This window comes from Erpetoichthys calabaricus, chromosome 10 (genome assembly GCF_900747795.2).
Source record: "Erpetoichthys calabaricus chromosome 10, fErpCal1.3, whole genome shotgun sequence".
NCBI classification, from domain to species: Eukaryota; Metazoa; Chordata; class Cladistia; order Polypteriformes; family Polypteridae; genus Erpetoichthys; species Erpetoichthys calabaricus.
The window spans coordinates 75,820,893-75,842,853 of NC_041403.2; the positions used below are offsets into that span (position 1 = coordinate 75,820,893).

At 35.7% G+C, this 21,961-nt stretch overlaps 1 protein-coding gene across 2 annotated transcripts; it reads left to right on the top strand.

Moving 5' to 3' along the window:
* Nucleotides 1-16,080, top strand: dr1 (down-regulator of transcription 1). Of its 2 annotated transcripts, XM_028811453.2 has the most exons (4): nt 1-240; nt 388-630; nt 5,493-5,656; nt 14,154-16,080. In XM_028811453.2, the coding sequence occupies exons 2-4, from the start codon at nt 411-413 to the stop codon at nt 14,298-14,300; spliced, it is 531 nt and encodes a 176-aa protein (XP_028667286.1). In that variant the 5' UTR covers nt 1-240; nt 388-410; the 3' UTR covers nt 14,301-16,080. The 2 variants fall into 2 exon arrangements, with proteins under 2 accessions (XP_028667286.1, XP_051788768.1); XM_051932808.1 differs by lacking the exon at nt 1-240 and having other exon boundaries at nt 375-630.
* The last annotated feature ends 5,881 nt before the right edge of the window (nt 16,081-21,961 follow it).

Genomic DNA, 21,961 nt, shown 5'->3' on the forward strand with positions numbered 1-21,961 from the left:
TTAAGATGAAAGAGGCGCAGCCGCCTTGTGCGAGTGCATGAGACTCAAGAATGAATTAAGAAGAGTTTCGTGTATCGATTCTTATTTTTTGTTAATTATTTCGTTTATTACTATTTCTTAGGAAGCAGAGGGACATGCTTTTGAAAGGTTAATTACAAGCAAAAGTGTGGAAAACCTTTTGTTTTTAAGACTAGACTTAAAATTCCCACTGTGAGCGTCAGAGACCACTCTTCACATAAGGTAAGGATTTTTTCGAACACTAATATATGATGAGGTTTTAACAAAAATGTTGACTTCTTCGGGATACTCCTATATTGGTGAAGAAACCATGGCATGATCGTTAATTTTATTTGCATGTTCTTCTTACTTATGTGTTTGTTCTTCCAGACGTCTTTCAACATAGACAAGCAATGGCTTCATCTTCGGGTAACGACGATGATCTTACTATTCCTCGAGCAGCGATTAATAAAATGATCAAAGAGACACTACCCAACGTGCGTGTTGCAAATGATGCCCGGGAATTAGTGGTTAACTGCTGTACCGAGTTTATTCACCTCATATCGTCAGAGGCAAACGAGATCTGCAATAAGTCCGAGAAGAAAACCATATCCCCGGAGCACGTCATCCACGGTACAGACAACCTTGCTCGTTTACATTGCGCTTTGCTAGCATAATTGCTTGCTATATTCATATTGTACTTGTCTTAAATACAAATTATTCAAAATGCTACGAGATCTGATCTGATTGTGTCATAATTCAAAACTGAAAGTTAAAGCATGCATTTGAACATTGGAAAGAAAGTTGCATAAAGAGCTGTTCATTTATTCAAAATCTTGTAATTTGCATATTGGCTCAAGTGTTTCCTCGACAAAAAGAAAAGTATGACACTTCATTTTTTTTCGTGTGCCGCATTAAGCATGTTCATCATAACATGCTGTATGCCTCGGTTTCCAATTTAAAAAAAAAACACGTAATTCATATCTACATTCAGCATAAGTGGCGATCCCTCATTTAATTTTTTTTTTCTTTTTCGTAATTTATCTCTGGATATTGTAGCGATTCAGGTATCTCTTATCATTTTAATGCAAAACTAATATCTTTGCATTCAAATTTGGCAACTCCCTTTTTGAAAACCGTGACAAGTGCAGGCTGTCACATTGATGATTCCGTGACAGAGGGCAAGATTGTCTTCTTGATGACTGGAAGTAAACCCACAAAGGGACTCCTGAATTAAAAACATGATCATCTAAAAATGTTTTTTTTTTCTTTGGGTGTTTCGTTTGACCCTAATGTAGAAAGTCTCATAGATGGAAAAGTGATGGGGATATTTAAATATTTTCTTACTTGCATTTAGACGTGAACTCATTATTTCTTTAAGATATGTGAGATGATCTGATGTGAGCACAGTCAAATCTATACATTTTCCATATTATGTGTTTGCACTTGTACTTGCACATAGTTTTGTACAAATCCAGTCCCTAGCTTCAAAGTCAGCTCTGAAAGACTGTTAGTGTTACATAGTTTTGATATCAATTTTTTTAGCTTATAAACAATGTTTTTGGATTTTTTATTTAAATATGTTTATAATTTATGCTTTTGAGCAACATTAAATCCACTTAAGTCCTGCCCTTATTGTTCAACTCAAAAGAGGAGTTCTCAGCTGATAGTGACATTAATATCATCACACGCTTTCATGGCAGTAAAGCAGGAATCGGCTGGCTGCATGGTTATCTTACAGCAAATGTGTCATGTTTTGTGTAACAAGATTAGTCAAATACATTTTACAGTAAAGGTGGCCAACACTTGTTAGATATAATAAAGGTGTAAACCTTTATTTGATGTGCTGCATTCTAAGTATGGCACATATACTGCACTTTCCCATGCATTGACAAATTATGGTACTTTGTTTGTAATGCAACAAGGCTTTGTCATTTTCTGCCAGCTTTGTTAGATCTGTTACTAAAGATCTACAAAAATACGTAAGTTCAATACCAATTCTCATCAGTCTCTTGCATGCTTTTCTTTATCACATTTGTTAAGTGTTTTTTCTTTCATTAAGGGTTAATTCAGTCCAGCAAACTTAATGCACTCTTCACTAGCATTCATACTTAAGCTGAATACTTTTATCTTAATTTAAAACCTCTTTGTCTGTCTTCATTTTTTCCTGTCAGGTCTCATCCTGTCCAAACAGCTGAACAGATAGACATGCCAAAGTTGAATATATTTGAATGTAATTTAGTCTTGCTCAGCTAGATGCGATTGTCAAACAATAGTACACGTCTGGGGACAACCTGTTTAAAAAATGTGTAGTGAATAGCGGTGAAATCCAGCACTGTAAAGGCTAAACCCTCAGGTCTTCTTCCTAAAACTTCCACCCCTAATTCCATCAGATTGTGCGCTAAATTAAACCGTTGGGGTTCAGAGAGGGAGAGCAAGCAAGCAAAAGAAACTGAATAAAACACTTGATGCTGAAAGGAAAGAAAAAGCTAAAGCTGCTGTTATACATTCAGGGGCTCAGTAGCACAAGGCAACTAAAGCTTAATAATTAATTTGTACACTGTAATGACTGAGGCAACAGAAACACACATATAGGTAGACCATAGGTGTGCCTGAGAAGTACGTCTGTTTGCTACAATATCTTTCTGTCAGTCTGGCATAAAAACAGTGTTACATGTTAAAAACAGTTGGTGTTTTGTCATGGCAGTTTTGCTTTTCCAACTAAACATTTAATATTAACTTCTGACAGCATGTCTAAATGAATAACTAAAGAAGGTGATTTCTGTGCAGACATGTATGTGCTTTACTGGTGTCATTAGGCAGATTTGTTGATTCTCATGTTGTGTACTGAAATCTGCATCTTTTGTGGCTCTTTGTTATCAGCTCTCTTAATGGCAGTCTATTTGACAGAATGTGGCACTATTAATTTCAAATGCATATTTTATAGTTCATATTTTCACAAGCATAGCTGACAATTCCTTCGAACTTGTATCTACTCCTACACTATTGTCATAATGAACAACAAACAACACACACAGCACCTGCGACGATGTATCTTTCATGTTTGTCACACACCTATTGATGCATGTCTTTGAATGCCAACGTATAATCTGATGTTACAGAAAGTTTTTTTCCTTGCATCAGGTTAGGTTTATTTTTAAAACCTGCAATGCGCACCTGCCACCCATGTTTATATGTCTAATAAGGTTCTATTATGAGACTTTTTCAACAGTGGACAGTTCATTGTAAACCAAAGCTTTCTCTTCTGTAGGACCAGGTTAACAAGAGGATCTCTGATCTGTGCAGTTTAAAAATTAGCACCCCCTACTTTGAGTGCCGCCTTCATGTTGCATTGGATTGGTTTAGAAAAGTGACACTCGCTTTTAAGGAAAATTCATTTATGGTAGTCTCTAGACATATGTTATACATCTGGCTTCAACGAGACTAAATGTAATTAAATACAAAGATTATAGCCAGTGCTGAGATGAGACCTGCTATGGTTGTTGAAAGTTTTTTCATGCAAGTGCCATTCTGGTATAAATATGATTATTGCGGTTAATCAGACCACTGTTGAAATGTCACATGTGTTTTTGAACATTTTGAAATAATTTTCCTTTTTCAGAAAGTTAGTTTGGGTGAAGTGTTTCTTTAGCACCTAACTGAATTTTTTTTTTTATGCTACTACCCTATATGGTTTGAAGTAATGGCCCAGAATAATCTCATACAGTATTTTGGTGCTGAACAGAGATAACGGTGTTTCTAATAGAATGAGAATCTATCTGTCCAACAGTATACAAAATGTAATGAAAAAAATCTCACATTACATGTGTCACATAACCTACATATGAAGATGTCTAGTTATATGCTCGCAATGTGTCACACTTTCATATTTTGCTAAAGTATTGTTAAATAAATACCTCTGGAAAATAAAATTTAATCTGCAGACAACAAGTCCATTCACAGAGGATTTAGGTTTTGAATTGAAGACCTGTCTCTCTTTTTAGATAGATTATTAACCCCAAGGGGAAATTCACATTTTACTCCTCATTCATTGGTCGAGGGTTGTGTCTTGAGGGCTTTTATAGACATTTTTGTTTTCTTTGTAACACTTTTTTTCTGATTGTTTTCATTGTGGTATTTAATATAGCTCTAATAGCTTTAGGACTAATTGGATTGTGAAGTGGTCTTTGTAGGACCTATGTGATGGATGGCCGCCTGCTCTGTTACAAATAAGAACAAGATAGCGGTGCTCGGAGCCAGTGATGAGAGCACCATCAAACCACTGCTTGTTTGAATCTTGTTCATGCAGCTTGGCACCACTGTGCTTGGTTTATTTTAAATAGAGGACTCCAATTATTTATTAATTTATATTTGGTATCATCAGAAAATTTGTGATACAAGTGACTAACATTTTTAAACTCCTATGTTGCTGTGTGCATGACTTGTACAATGAGTATTCCCTTGCTAAAATAAACAACATGTAAACACATTTTTTAGAATTAAAAATAAACTGAGTGATTGCGTGAAGCAGTACTTTCCTCTGTTAACTATTAATATTATGCTCTCAAGCAGATTAAAAAAACTGCTGTTGCATCCAGATATTTTTAGAATTGCACCATACTTCCTTTGGATAAATTGTAAGATTTTTGTCTGGTTAGATGCTGATTGTAGTAACTGTTTCATATCAAACATTGTTGCATAAATGCACCTTGAAACGAAAACAATGAATAATCATTAATATTAATGAATTGTACAACAGTTGTAGTACTTGTATTATTGTATGGTTCTGATAATACTCTGTACATTCTTAATGAGGCATTTTAAAAAGATGTATCGGTCCGGTGCACATATGCTTTTGCGCATTCGTTACTTCACAGTATATCTCTGTGTTTGGGATGCACCAATTCCATCATAAACATTATTAGAACAATATAAAGCTAATAGTCGGGTATATGTTAATATTTGTTTTGGATCTGATAGCACATGTAAAGTGACATTGATCTAAATAAGACCTATGGGCTTTTTGATTGTTATAAATATGTACAATAAAGTAAGCAATGAGAAAACACATGTCTGTAGACATTTGGTGGAAAAGGAAGATTTTTTTTTTGTTAAACTACTTCGATGGCACTCCGTCATAATATTTTGTAGGGTAGTATTTGTGGTGTTTACCTGAAAGGGGGGACGGCACTTTTTATGTTACAAAGAGTTTTGTATTGGAGATCAACAAATAAAGGTATTATGGGCATATAAGTCTTACTTTTGACTTTTTTATGTAGTCAGGTTGGTTACTCAGTTACTGTAACATTATTTGGGGGTGTTAAAAACTAAAGTTCTGTATTTTTGCTCAACTTGTTGCAGAATCAGAATAGCAAGAAAAAAAACGAGAGATACAATGTGTCAATGCCTACAGAAGCCTTGAATGTTAATGCTTATGTCAGTGGTCAACGTTCGTCAGCACCTTAATTGTTCTTTTGTTTGTTTGTTTGTTTCAGCACTTGAGAGTCTTGGGTTTGCTTCTTACATTACTGAGGTAAAAGATGTTTTACAAGAATGTAAAACTGTAGCACTTAAAAGACGGAAGGCAAGTTCTCGACTTGAAAACCTTGGTATTCCTGAAGAGGAACTATTAAGGCAACAGCAGGAGCTGTTTGCAAAAGTAAGTAGCTTAAGAATAATAGAACAAAGTTTTTGAGGTATTCACACAAATTAGATGTACAGATTTTTTTTTCTTTCAAAACATGATATAAAATTGTATGTTCATACAGAACAGTTAAAACATTATACTGCTAGATGGATGACACAGCGTACTGAATGTAAATAAAAACTAGATTTTGCCAAAATTGGAAAATAAAGTCTTCTATGGTTGAAAAGTATTAGTTTTACAGTATAGATTGTGGTAGCTTTTAGCATATAATGAAGCATAGTAAAGGCAAGTGTACCTGTTTGTGTACAATAGAAGAACATTCCTATAAATCCATAGAGCCACGCTATGTAATGCTTAATTAATAAGTTAGGCAGTTAAAGTCCAGTTTGCACAGATGTTTTCAATTTAGACTTGTTCCATTATGCTGCAAAATTGCAAAGTGTTGGGCTGGTGCTTTTTTTCCATTTACACCATGTCCATGTTGTACATTACCTCTGACCTTTCTAAGAAATGACTCTATTTGTGTTCACATTTCCTGTTTTGTTAAACAGAAAGGTAAAAATAGTAACTAGGTAGCCAGAAGTGAAGCAGGTTTGGGAACTCTGTTTCATAAATCTAGTGTGATCAGATTGTTTTTTTTTTTTTTTTCCGTTGTCTTTTTCCCATGGTTTTACAGAAATCCCTATGACAAATTTACAAGACCACCAAAATATATGTGTTCTCAAAGCAGTAACGTAGGTAGAGGTGTTCTCTGCAAAGTATAAGGCGTCACTTTTTTTATTTTTAAGGAAGATGTACAATCTTTGCATCTGTGTTCATCCAGTATTTGTGTGTTGTAGAAATGGTAGGCTGTTCCTGTTTTGTTTTTGTAGAAGGTAATTCAATTAACAATTCCAGTTGGTAGTTTTGCCTTTATAATACTGTACTTGTCAGCATAATTTTATAAATATATGCATTACAATGTAGTATATTTTTTGTAACTTTACACCCATAATATTATCTTCAAAGAATTGACTGCTGGTGCTTGTGATTGCCAAACTCCAAAGCACAATTTTTCAAGAAACTGTTTTTGCAAAAAACTGTTCAAATTAGAAAGAAAAAAATTAACCACTGATTTTAGCTACTGGTTTCTCAATATTCAACCTAAAAGTTTTTAACAGATTAACATTTGTTTCTGCTTTTCTTTGACCAAATAATCACATTTTCAATAGAAATTCTAATTTCTGAAGTTCTAATCTAATTGGAGTCCTTGGAAAAAGTAGTTTCTTTTAAATAATTTTTCTAAAATGTATAATATAGTTTGTTGATAGAGACAATGCAGGCACAGAACCCACAATAGGCCCATATATAATTATCAATACTTGGGCATTTTAAATAAACAATTATGTAAAAGCAATCCAGTACAGAATTCTATTATTTTTGTGTAGATGGCTTGTTTCTAATTCGTTCAATGGCTAGTTAGCTATCAAACAAGAATTTTTAGTTTTTTCATTGCTGCTAAGTAATATGTTTGTGGTAGGAGTTGGTCTTGGTTGGCCAGGTTTCTCCACAAAGTGAAAATAATGATCTAATATCTGATTTGGTGTTTTTTGTTTTTTTGTTGTTTTTTCCCCCCCCCACATTGTAGCACCTTTGGCTAGAGAGGTTGGTCCCTGTTACCTTTCCATTAAATAGCAACACTGGAAATATATTTTACATTACTGTTTGTGTTTGTGATTAAACCATTCGTGGCACAAGTGCTACATTTCTCTCCTACTCTCCCTATTGATATTACAAACTCACAAAATACATAGTTCTGGGCCTTTGGTAGCCCACTGATCTCTTGAATTACTTGGAAAAACTTCCGTTTTAAAATGGAATCAAACACAATTTCAAGGTAGAATAACCACCGTTTGCCTTTGAGAATATTGTAGATGCTTCCTCCTATGTCCTTAACATGTACTCCGGGGGGGAAGGTTACTTTAGAACAGTTGTACTCAAATTGTTTTGCACCATAGATCACTTGGCTAAAGTCAAATCTCACAGTGGACCACTTGAGTCTGATTTGCCCATGGGCATAATTTTGTGTTGCCTTTTGTGAAAAAAATTTGGGAAAATTTATTTATGTAAAAAATGAAAAGAAATCCAACTTTGCTATATTTGCATTTCAAAGTCCCACATTTCGGTCAGTGATCATTAATAATCCTTAACCAAAGAGATCAGTTACCAACAGGGAGCTTGACAGTACAAATGCATGCATCACAGGAGCATGAAGTGAAAGGACTGCCTTGAGTAGACATGGGGTCTCCAGGCTGACATCAAAGTGAGTTTAGAAGAAAATCTTGTGTACTGACTGAGATCGACTAGGCTGGAGAGGCTGAGTTTGAAAAGGTCTTGAATGTAAGAGACACACAAAGTGATATGGGGTGACCACAATAAGCAGATGGGAGCTGAGCAGGAAGGTGTGTGGTAAAAGCAAAAGTTGTTACCATACAGAGAAAGTTAGATGTACTCCATGGTGGTAGCTTAGAACTATTTCTGATGTATCAAAGTATATTGATTTTAATAGGGCTGATTTCAGCTGGCAGCCTTGATTTGATAACAAATAAATGCATAATTCAGTACACAACTGGCTAATGTATCTGAGCGATTTAAAAGTCACTTTACCCTTATAATGGTCAGCTTCTAGGCCACTGGTGGTTCACTGAGCACACTTTGAGAATCGCTGCTTTAGGAGTCAGAAAGAAAGATGTGTATACATTGTTTTTGCTACCACTGCCATGAATTTACCAAAACTAGAACAAACTTTTGAGATTAAGTATGCACAAAAGAACTAAGAATCTAAACACATGTATGTTTTTCTGTTTTGGTCATTACTTCTTACGGGTCTCTCTTGCCGAATACAAACCGTCCTCTTCAACTCGCTTCACCTCACACTTCTTGCATTCATGGTGAGGTATATGATTCAAGTCACTTTACATACGCCAGTAGTAGGGATGTCACAAGAACCAATACTTCAGTACATAAGCAACACCAAAATCCCAAAAACATAAAGGTGCTGGCTTTTTTTTTTTTTTTTTCTTCTTCTCTTCAGTATAAGTAGCAAAGAGTGAAAGTCTGTACTGCACTCCTCTTATGCTTAACTGCAAGTACACTAATTACTTCGGACAGCACAATAATACATGATAAAAAGGGAGTCAACACTTCATATAAAAATTCACATGTCAAAGAAAAATACAGCAGAACCCATATTGGGAAGTGCTTTGATTTGGAGGCAGGTACATTTTGGCATTGTAAAATGAATTCAAAATAAAGTGATTGATCAGATGAAGTGTAATTATTTATCTTGTAGAGTCAGGAATTTGTAAAAGGAGATGGGAAAATGACAAGATTAATCACTGTTCAGCTGTGTCCTGCACATTCCTGATAAAGAAATGGAAGCTTTTTCATTCATTCTCTGATGCTGCATGTACAGATGAATGCACTTCTACAGATGTCTGTCTTTCCAAGCATTTGTCCGTTTTCTAATCGGTGTATAGAGTTCTGGGTCACTAGGGAAACACATCCAGAATTATGCATATGGACTGGTTATGTGGAAGGACTGGCAGTATTTACAGGTTGTAGCAAGTATAAATCGAAGTGATTCAAACGAAGTAGCTGTTTGGCTTCTGTACACCGGCAATGAAATTAGGTGTTTCATTTGTCAATACTAAAATAACATTTCTTTAGTATTTTAATGCTTGGTAGCAATAGGGACATATCCCTTTTTTTTTTTTATTATTACACTTTATTAATCCCGAAGAAAATTACATGGTTTTCGCATAGCCCTTGGGGTCAGAGCACAGGGTCAGCCATTGTATAGCGCCCCTGGAGCAATTGAAGGTTAAGGGCCTTGCTCAAGGGCCCAGCAGAGTAGCAGGTCTTGTACTGCATTAACAGAAATGCATAATTGTAGACACACTAGGGGTGTGCGATACTGGGGGTGGGGGGGGGGGATTATCTCAATTTTCTAGGACTTTGACGATAACGATAATTCCAAGATAATGTAATGTATTTGAAATTATATTGAATTATATTTTTATCATCTATAGCTTTACTTATCAGGTCTTTTTGTATTTTTAAACATCATAATAAATGAGATCAATTTAACCTCAACTGCATTTTAACCCCAAATTACTCGCCAATCACAATATGAAGCCTATGCCCAAAACAAGGTAGCCTCTTCCAGTTATTAATCCGTAGTGCACTGACAACATTAGCCCTGCTGTCTGTTGTCATGCAAACCATGCGGTCTTCTTACAGTGACCATGATGCCAGTGCATCTTTCAGACCTTGCGTAAATATGTCGCCAGTGTGATCTTGTGGGAAGTAGGATATTTGCAAACAGAAGCTTTGCAGTTGCCAGTTTTCGTCAATGAAATGCACCGTCAGGGAGAAGTATGGCTCAGATGTTCGGCTTGCCCATAAATCCGTTGTTGTGGCAAAATGTGAAACCTTTGCAGTTTATGCATCAGAGTTTGGCAACACGAATGATACAACTTAGGCAGAGCTGTTTCACTGAAATATATAGTTGTTTAAAACCATCTCTCTCAACCACTTGAATTGGCACCATATCTTTTGTGATGTAATTGGTGATGGCGTTTGTTATGTCATGCCATCTGTTGCTTTTCTTGTCGTAAGGCACTTTTTTGCAGAATGAGTCCGCTAAAGTTTGCTGAGTGTGTTTGTGTGCTTGTACCTTGGTTACTTTAGACTTGTGCTGGACAGTTGACTCATTAAGCTTTTCATATTCTTTGTATTCTGTGCGGTGTTTAGTTCGCAAATGGTGAAACAAGTTAGTTGTCGAGATGTCCTTTACGGCAACCGATTTACCACATAGTTTGCAGATTGCCGTCTTTTGAGCAACATCAGTCTTTTCAAAACCAAACCACTGCCATGCGAGTGAGAATGAACCACGTCTGGTAATTAACTCTGACGACGTAGATGGCGAGGCTGTTTTTTATCATTTGGCACTGTTTGTTCACTCATTTTGAGGCAGGGAGCAACGCTAACTTGTGGCTTGCTGGACGTGCACGCCTACGCAACTCGCTTTGCACACGTGCAGTGGTCTATACTGTTGCATTAGTGAATGAACTCTGTTTCTTTTTTTTGCAAAGCGAGTTACATACTCGATAATTTAATCTTGCACATTGTTAAAACAGCAATTAAGATATAATCGTAAACGATGTATATCGCACACACCTAAGACGCACACAGTTGGTAAATATGGGGAAAAAAGGCATACTTCATTACTGAACACAAATGTATGCACACTAAATTATGTCATTAATTTGGTTTCTTGTGGAAAAACTATTGTTCCTTAATATAACCTATACCTGAAAGCATATATGTCTATATTTGAATGCTATGTTGATGAAAACCAATCCTAATAACTCATGTAAAAACCTTGAAAACAACACAAAGGCTGTTTTACAGGAGTCCTTAAATACTGTACTGTATTACTGCAAAACTGTCAAGTTTGCTTTCACCCATGAAGCTTTAAAGTTGGGACAAAAAAGGAGGGTTACTTCCCATTCTGCCATTAGGAGTACTGGCAGTTAATGTACGCTACCTGTGTGTGCTGGAACTTCTTACAACTCCTACCCCAATACCAACCCATATTTGGGGGGGAAAAATCCACATTTCTAAGGAAGACACTGACCCTCTGTTCTCCAAAATTGTTTCTATATGTCATCCACTTTCAGACACAAAAATGGGGCAAACCCTCAACGAAATAGTTTCTGTATATTAACATGCCCTCAGACCCCTACCCAGGTCTCTAAAGAATTTGTAATATCTGCATTGTGTCTAGAATATTATGTAGGAGGAGGATGAATAAGCTGAAAGAACAGAAATACCACCACTACATGCACTTCAGTTACTAATTGTCTGTGAAGTATTAAAATCCATTGTCTTGCTAACTTCTCATCTTTTAGTCTGTATATGTGCTTTGTATCACTTGACTGTGTCAACCTAATTGGCTCTAGAACTTCCATGACTTTAAAATCAATTAACACATTTGCAATTTAAAAAAAAAAAAAATTTCTTTCTTTAAGTTGGCTAGTTTTTGTATTGGACAAAGTGCACAACATATTAATGATTGTGTTGAGGCTAAATCTATTTTTGTGGAGCCTGTCGCTCTTCTTTTTTTTTTTTTTTCTTTTTTTTTTTTTTAATAACCAGATCACCATATTTAGTACTTGAAACTTCCCTACCCAGTTTTATGAATGATGCTTGTTTATAATAAAAACTATAACCAGATCTCCATATTTAGTACTTGAAACTTCTCTACCCAGTTTTATGAATGATGTGACCATTGAAGGAAATGTGCTAGTGTATTTTAATGTATGCTCTGTTTAGTTGTTACAAATTTATTTATTCTAATTTAAAGACAGTTGAAACTGTGGCACAAACTTGGAAATGCATGTTTTCCCCCCTTATTTGTTTTTTTTGCAGTTATGTTATATGTCCAAGTGTATACTCCAAATGCCGGTCTGCCCAGACACATCCCAGTAGTTGTATAGTTCAAGAGTTTGATTTACTTTTTAATAAGTCATTTTTCCTGTATGGTATAATTGTGCATTCAGTGGCTTATACAGAAAAAATACTATACATGGAAGTGAACTGAAGAAGGTTGTGCTTCACTCATAGTTATACAGTACTCTGTATGAAATGTTAACAATGGTGATGATTAGGACAAGATACAGTAGTAGGTATGTTAACTACAGCTTATTTGTAGTACAGGCTGAGCATCCCTTAGCCGAAAACCTGAAATGCTCCAAAATCTGAAACTTTAAGTGTTGACATGATGCCACAAGTTGAAAATTCCACACTTGACCTCAGTTGGCAATGTGGCACTTTGACCAATGTTTCCACAAGCTTTTGTTTTTTTTTCTTTTTTCTTTTCAAAAGTGATGAGAAATTGTGAATAACGCATGAGCTGGTACTTACCACTTAAAGTTGATTCCCCTTTGAATTGCAAATGGCATGAAGCACCACCACACAACTGGGGCGATGATCCTTTGTAAAGTATTGAGTGCCACGAAGCACAACACACGAATAATAAGTGGAGGAGAGGGGTTTTGTAGCACTTCCAAACTGCTGCTTGTGGAGGGTAGTGAGCTGCATGGTAGCACCTGCACAGCACACTGGGGGGAAAAAAAAGGTCTTGCACTGCTTAACCTCTGATGCTACGTTGGTGCCAGTTTATCAGTTATTGTCACTGCTAGGCCAACATGCATTTCTCACTGTGTTTTTTGGTTTATTCTATCTGTACAGTAACCTTTTAATCAAAACATAGCATTATAGGTGAAGACTGAAAGTCTGTTTTTTGTTGCTGTCTAACAGCTGATACAGGTATTCTGCTGATGCTGCTGTGCACCAACTTTGTTTTGTGCATAAAATTATTAAAAATATTGTATAAAATTACCTTCAGGCTATGTATACAAGTTGTATATGAAAAGTAAATAAATTTTGTGTTTAGACTTGGGTCCCATCCCCATGATATCTCATTGTGTATTTTCAAATTTTCCAAAATATAAAAAATCTGAAGTACTTCTGGTTCCTGTCATTTTGGATTAGGCAGAAATAGTGTCTCCCTGTTACTCTGGAGTTGCCTTACTGTATGCCTGTTGTTCATGGCTGATCGTGCTGTTATCTTGGCCTCACTCGACTGATCTATGGGCATACTAGAATAGTTGGTAGCCTAATGTGATGAAGATTGGAAGAGAATTGGCAGTTTGAGGTTGTGGTCCTTTCCTAGAAAAAGTGACTAATTTTAATCAGGGAAGGGGTAAGCAGATAACCTAAGTGGAGTAGTTCAAGTATCTTGGAGTCTTGCTCAAATGTGAGGGAAAGGTTGATTGTCTAGTTGACCAAAGAATTGGTGCAGCTGAAGCATTTCTGCAGATAGTTTATCAGGAAGGGGTTGGTAAAGTGAGAGTTGAGTCCTCAGGTGAAGTTTTGTTTTCCTGTTAGAGTACAGCTTTATTTCTACATGTTGTCACAACCTTTGGGTAGTAACCAAATGGATAAGATTGATTTGTTAGTACAGGTGGAAGAAATGATGATATTGTACATAATACAGGAGGACCTCTGAGTAGAATTGCTTCTTCTTTAAATCAAGAGGAGCCAGTTTAGGAGGATTAGGCATGTAGTTCAAATGCTACCAATGGGACCTCTCATGGAAGGTGTACAAGGCAAGGCCTACTGGGAGAAGACCCAGGACCTACTCATAACATGTTGAAAATTACATTTTTCAGTTGATTTGGGAAGGTATGGGAATTACACTGAAGATTTTTAAGTTACTAGAGAATGGTGGCCTGATCTGTCCAGTGTAGCATGTTGCTATTATGACCCCTGATCAGACTATACAAGTGAAAATTCTGATTATAGTAATTCCCATATTAGTAATACTAGCACATCAAATTTTGCAAGTCTTTTAATATTAAATGTTAATATATTTCAAATATGTGTACTTGTTTCCTTGCAGGCGAGGCAGCAGCAAGCAGAACTTGCCCAGCAGGAATGGCTACAGATGCAACAGGCAGCCCAGCAAGCACAGCTAGAGGCCGCTTCTGCCAGTGGGCCCCATCAGGCTGGTTCCTCTCAAGATGAAGATGATGAGGATGACATTTGAACTTTGCTTGTGTTGTTGCAAGCATTGGAAACGGAGGACACTTTTTAATTTTGTATTAATTTTGGTGGACAGAGGCATTGGAATCACAAGCAAGAATGGCTGTGCTTGCTGGTGCTTATAAAGGATGTCCAGTTTCCAGTTACACCCTTAACCTGTTTTTTTTTTTTTTTTTTTTTTTTTTTTTTTTTTTTTTTTTTTAAGCCAGTTTTCTTGGGGTGGGGGGTCAGGGGAGGAGATGGGTGGGTGGTTAAGGTATCCTAAAGAAATAGATTCGCTTGGTGTTTTTACACTTTTTTCATGAAATCCAAGAAAGATGTTTTTTTTTTTTCGAGTGTGTAAATGTAAGAATACAAGCCTATATGGGTAAACTTTTAACTGTATTAACTGTGTATAAATTTTTTTTTTTTTTTTTTAAGGTTTGAAAGAGAATCTTAATATGGCTGCTGGTGTCATTGAGTAAATGTAGAAATTCAGCTAAAGTGATTTTATATATTAAACATATCTGAGCATCGTAATTTCTGATGATACGTTTATATTTTTCTTCAAGAATTATTAGACAGGTACAAATTGTTAACCCACTTTAACTAAAATCTGTCAAGAGAATACTACACACAATTGAACAGAGAGAAAAATGCACAATTTAATTTTTTTTTTTTTTTTTTTTTTTAAAGCAAAACTAAGTGTTATTACATCTAGGCTACATGGTCTCTAATGTAGTAATTTCAGTATATCTGCTTAATAGGTATAACATTTTCTAAAACCATTAGTTTACAAGAAAACTCCTCCTTAGTGGGAAAGTTGTTTTATAGCATCATTGTACCAGCTGAAAATCTGCATATAGGGATAGTCTGTGTTTTGATGTATCAAGTTAACAAAAAATCTCAATGCTTTGTAGTGCAAATGAATTAATATTTTGAGTGATTGTCCAGGTGCAAACGACCTGATGTTATGTTTATTGAGATTGTGCTAAAACTGTGATCTGTTCGTATAAATAGGGAACTTCTATAGTCGGTGAGCAGAGGAATGCTTCTCTGGCAGTTAATGAGCTTAGAGGGGAAAAAATTGATGTGAAAGGGCTAAAAATGTCAGTTACATGTTAAAAGTGCAAGCTATGCAATGTACCTTTTGGCCAGACCCCTCAAGTTTTATTGAGCTAAACTCCTAATTGGTTCCTTTGCTCTGCAGAAATGAAGATTGCTTAAAATCATACCAGTCTTTTCCCTTGGAGGTATTTTTCTACTTCATATGTATATCACATGATGCAAACACTTTTCCCTTAAGTATGACAGACGTTCTTAGTAGTCTGGAAACAATTTTGAATTTCCAACTTGGTGGTTGTATTATGGTAAATTTATTTTGCCAAAATTTACAGTATTTTGTATGAAATTTATTAAAGGAAAGAGAAAAAAGGTGTTACTCTTGTTTGTACCAAAGAAGGAGACAACAGCCCTAGCTAGCAGTGACAGATTATTAAAACTGTGTCTACAAAGGTATATTTAAACGTAAGATGTTTGAGGATATCATAGGTATACCTTTTGCAATAGGAATAAAATGAATAGAATGTTTAGCATAGCAAAAAGGTTTAGTAGTACATCTTATTTACCTTTTCATTTAGTCCTTAAGGATGCAGATTTTTCAGGAATAACATAAAAATCTGCATCATGAATGTATAGAGAAATAACAAGTGGTTCAATGTGGCTTTTCATGGTGGTACCTGTTTCATGCTTTTTTTCACAAGCTGTATTCTCTAAGCAATAAAATTCTGACTTTTTTAAAAAATATATATATATTGTGGCCGATTTTGCCTTCTTGGACCTTCCTCCCATCACCATTATCTCTTTGTGCTAACAATTTGGTATTTGTTTAGTTTTGACTGAAACATTGCTACTTGTACTATTATTTTGTTATGTTATACAGTTGTTGTCATATACAAAATACCAGTTGATTCAGGTTTTCTGCCATGTGGCCAGGCACTTTTTTTCTTATATGTTTTGTTTTATTTCTATATTATCTTGGTTTTGAGCCCTAGGAGCATAATAGTATTACATAATTTCTGCCTCTGCGATTTGTTTTTTAAGCACAGGTAGTGCCATAATTCTTAATACATTATGAGTTGACAGATTCTGTGGCGCTTTATATGTCATTTAAGAAACTCGCTGTAGTGGATCATAGTCGTAACTCTGTCTGTGGGTTAAGTAGATGTGGTTTTAGTCTGATTGCTGATCAGGCTTGTCCTGCATTACATGACTGTTCCTATTATATTCAGTCATAACTTTGCATAATCTTAAGAAAATCAAAGTGAGATGTTGGCAGTCACACCATGCACCTGTTATTGTCGACTCAGTCCTAACCAACTTAACAGCTCCCACAACTCTGTAGCTCACTAGGAAAAAATTAAAATTCTCTGGCTTTGATGTTGATAGTCATAGGGCTGGATTCTTGTGTATGAGATTTAATAGCCAACAAGTACTCAAGGTGGAAGTACGATGTATACAGTACCTAGTAATAGTAAAGATAATTGGTGACTATAAGGTAAGCAAATGTTTTGGGCAAATGGTGGAGAGGCTCATTGAATGATGATGTCAGTACAGATATGTTTCATATTTGTCTTACCACAACACAATGGAAAAATAAAAATTTCTGGGGTGCTCCATGTTGATTGACTGCCAAAATAAGGTGACCCTGGTATGTTTTTCCACACAGCACAATTAGATTTTATAGGCAGAAAATATTATGTGGCTAGCTGTGTCGCACACTTCACATTACACAATCACTTTTCAAAGCAAACAAGAATAAACTTCAAATCAACTAGACAACACTTGACTTTTCATAAGACCGTAAAACACTAGCAGATAGACTTGGCAAGACGTATGTGTTTCTGATCCTAATTTTGCTTCATTACTACTTTGGTACAAAATAATCGGATTTAGAGAACATAGTTACAGGTATAGCTAATTAAATGCAAGAAGAAAAAAGGTGGGCTTTTAAACAAGATTTAATTGTGACCATTAATAGACATTTATGCCCAACCTGAAGCATTTAGCCTGAGACTAAATGAGAAGTCCTTACTGGTTGCATCATGTGCTGGTATGGCATTTGCTCCGCTCAAAGTTGCAACTCCCTACAGAGGGCAGTGAAGGTGACAGAGTATTACCTGCTCCTGGCTGCCTTAGAGAGGCAAATAGTATAATTAAAAGTCCTCGGCCATTCTGCACACTTTCATTTCTTACTTCTTCTTTCTGGCAAACAGTACAGGATCATTGGCACTTGCACCAGTAGATTCAGGGACAGTTTTTATCTGCAGGTTATGAGGTTTTGTTTTTTTTTGTAGTACGTGTGTGTTTGTGTGTGTGTGTGTATATTGCATGCTATGTATACTTTGTGTATATTTGTCTTTGTTAGTATTGAGTTATTCTCAACTGTTCTGAGGAGTCCTGCAAGTAAGAATTTCATTGTACTATGTACACATGACAATAAACCTAGTCTTAAATGAGAACTTGGCTGTGAGTTGCAGACCACTTTTGGAACAGTGAGACGTCTGAAGCCTCCAGAGTTTATTTAGTGTTAAATAACAGATTAATAACCATCGCCTTAGATGTTTGTATCACTGTGATTCTTGTTTCTTGTGTTTCTTTGATTCTGTATTTTCTTTTTTTTTTTTTTTGAATTTGTACTTCTGTTTTACAGAACTGTCAGATTTTTGTCATTGTTATCTAATTTTGTGCTTTGTTTTTTTCTGATTTGTTGCCATCTTTGTTTGCCACTTTTTATATTGTTTTGATATACACCTTTTGTCTCGTCATGACCCTGTGTACTCATTCTTTGGCTGTTAGTTACTTAAAATGAATCCGTTATTGTTCACTTGTAGAGGATACATTACACACACTTGCGCTGTGTGGAAATCGAGAATGAAGGCCTTGTACGCTGACAGCACCCTACATGACTTCTAAGCATGTCAGACTTGATGACTGAAGTTGCTGGATCCTGTCAGTTTTTAAGGACATCAGATTTGAGGAATTGTCTATGATGACAGATTACAAGACTGCCTCTCAAGTCTCAACACATTGCAAGCTCCCCTCATTTTGACCAGCAAATAATGAGCTGCCTGACCATTCCAGTGGCTGAACGAATGCTTTCCAGGTATGGAGAGTTTAGCTGCAATCGCTATTCTTTTGTTTTATTTATTCCATTCTGTTGTGGTATAAAGAAAAAATTGCAATACTTTTTATGAAATTTGCTCTTAAGTTTCCAGCTATGTTCCACTCTTCTTGTTGAAGAATGTAAAATAACAGCTGTTACACTGTTTAGAATCTGTTTTTTTTTTTTTTTTTTACAATTTAATACAAATTCTTTGTGACAAGTCTTAATCTCAATTTGCCTAAAATGTAAATTCCTTCGGTCTTTCTTCATAGATATGCATCATGTTATAGAGAAATGTTTTGTTAGCATCTGCTGTGAAACATTATTTAAATGTAATCTAGACACAATAATTATTTATCAACACGAGAGAACATATGTAATTTGTTTACAGTTAAAAGGAGGGCTTGTTGATCTGTTAGCTTCATTACACCAACTACTCTGACATTGTGAGATGTGAAACTTTCTCTTCACAAGGGTATCCGGTGAGTTAAGAAGTAGGTGGACTGGAAAGTGAAAAGACTACAGTTTCAGTTTTTACCGCTAACTCCTATGAGCTACTGGTTAGAAAAACTTTCTCATACTAAAACGCTTACTTGAACATGCTGTAGTTAAATTTCAGTGCAACTGTTGCTTCCTGGTTTGGGAGTGTTCTCTGAATCATTAGTTAATCCCTGTTTTGTGAGCAAGTATGTCACTAAAAAACACTTTTAGTCAATTCCTTTTGCCAATATACTAGGTGGTTATCATTGATGGTAGCAGGTGCCACTGAATGTGTATTGAATTTAAAGCAACACCTTCAACTGGCCACTCAGAAATATTCACTTTCCACTAGTTAAGCTCCTCTAGTGTGGCTCTGACTTTGTGCTTTGGGTCATCACTCTGTTGAACAGGAAATTATGCAGGAGCCACAGACCTTTATAGACTACTCAGTGACACTTGTATTTTGATGCATTCATGTTTTCCACAGGTATAAAACTTAGTATGTCCCAATTTGTAAAACATTAGTCTGACTGTAGAATTTTACTCCTCACTCTCTCATTTTATCTCTTACTTGTGCATTTTTGTTCCCAAACAGGCCTCCCAGCATTGCAAATCTTTTCAAGAAGCATTTCTTGTATTCAGACTTGACCATCACAAGACCCTAGAAAATGCACCCTATAATGCTATGGTTCTGCACCATGCGTGACACTGGTATGTGTTCTGTTTGCTCCAGACATCCATGCATCCTTTTTTTTTTTTTTTTTTTTTTTTTCCCTGAACTGAAAGACTTTTGGGGAGCTAGAGTCTATCCACTATGACAATGGCTCAAAGTCGTAAATTAACAAAATAAATATTTCACATGACTTTCTGCTAAGGAAAAAGTAAACGGAATGCTTCAAGTATAAGGAAAGCTTACAGTTTATCAATTTAAAAACAGAAGAGTCAACTATAGATAAATTTACACAAATACAGTATACAAACTGAAAACTATGAAACACCCCTGAGAAGAAGGCACTGAAACAAATGTTATTTATGAACAACTACTCTGAACGATGACTTCAGTTTTCATTTCTGATGAGAGAAGATGAATATTTCATGCATTGGTTTTTTGGAAACATTTTGGCATTTTTTTTTTGTATTTATTGATGTCATTCTGTGTTAAGGTTTGGCTCTATAGACACACTTACTGCTGTGGGTTTCCTTTGCGCATGCATCAGCTTATGACATGATGATACCTTATTTATGAGTTTGGCACAGGGGTTTCCTCCTGTGTGTACTTTACACAAAAATAAAAGATTATCGCAATCTAAAAGAATTCAAGCAAATGATTTACTTTAATAATTCTTTACTTCCTAATCTAATCCATAATTTTAGATTTTGTCCAGTATAACACAGTTCTTCCGATTGATTGGCCTTTGCCTATCTTAGAATTACAATATGTATTCATTGTTTTGTACTCAAACACCAGCCATCCATGAAGTAACTACCAACGCAATGCTCTTTTTAGTGGAAACATTCTTGTTGGTCATAAAATGGTATTGAAAGTTTCTTAGTGGACAGATAAGAGGGGCATGCTCCACATAGGATTAATCAGCAGTAGATTCCCTCGGCATATGCTCTAGAGCTGATATGCCTTCTAGCGTATGTTAATGATACAAAGTCAGATATACAGTAGTATGTAAACAGAAAGGTTGCAAATGCCATAAATAAGGGGATATACTACACAGAAACTTGTTTTTAAAAAAAAAAAAAAAAAAACAGAACAACGTTCAAAAAAACAGGTCAGTATTGGCAAGTTCAAAGTGTTACATTATAACTAGAAAGGTGCACATTAATTTAAATCGACAATTTGGAGCTGTATGGGTCCAAGCCTATTGTGGCAGACATCGCGTAATAGCAGGAAGTAACCCTGGCTGAGAAGCATGTCATCATAGGGCTTGTTTAAAAAAAAAAAAAAAAAAAAAAAACACCACAGTGTTTGGAGAATGTACAGTCTCAATACAGACCATGACAGGGTGTGCGGTTTGGTACAAGATCTGTGAGGGAGTAGTGTTAACCACTGTGACACCTACGTATGTACAGAACATATCTGTCCTACAAAATAACTATAAAGGCAATTCCTAGTGATACTTCTTCAATAAAATGACTTCCATTTTTCCAAGTTGTGCAAACTGTTGAAAGTGTTTGTTTTTTTTTTTCTTCTTTTAACTTGTTTCATCTATTTGACAACATTGTTAACCCAAAAAATATTTAAAATTCAAAATCTGGAACAAAAAATGTTTGAGTACATTTTATTAAAAATGATTACATTGAATTGATGTTTATGTAATATTAACAGGGATAACAGGCCTGTGCAGGAAGTAGTGGTGTTGATCCTGAGCATTGCTTAATAGTGAGCCCTACATCATAAATACCTGGTAGATTCCCAAAGCTAAAGCCTGAATTATCCACATCTATCACACATTAAATGGAAACTTAAGGGCAGCAAATCAGCATTAGCTGAAGTACCACCAGCAAAAAACTTTTGTTCACTAAGTATTTAAGCTGGTTTTGTGTACGTTGACAGCAGATTTGTAATGTGCTTTTCATTGCAATTAGCTGCTGTTTGTAGAATTCTGAGAGCATCTACTCAGCAGTGCCAGTAGTAGTAGTAGACGGGTTGTATTTTACCCTTTTTCCCAAGATGCTGGAATTGAAATGCGCACAGAATAATAAAAACATAGAATGTGTCATAAAGCAGTGCAGTATAATGTATAGTTGTACTTTGCTACTTTCAAACCTCAACTTTTTTTGAAAGGGTTAAGAAAGTAGAGTCTGATCAGCTAGTGCAGACTAAATGGCTTATTCTAAGTCCAAACTTTTTTATTCTTACTGCACTGCGTGCACGTGAATGACAAAGGCATGTCTGAAACGGAGACAAAGAAAAACGAACAGTTGAAGTGTGTGCACAAAATACACTTAAGGGAGGTGGATCCTTCCTTTTTACTGGTTCAGTCTCACGCCTAATGGGTGGCTTATATGAAATTATGAGATAGTAAGTC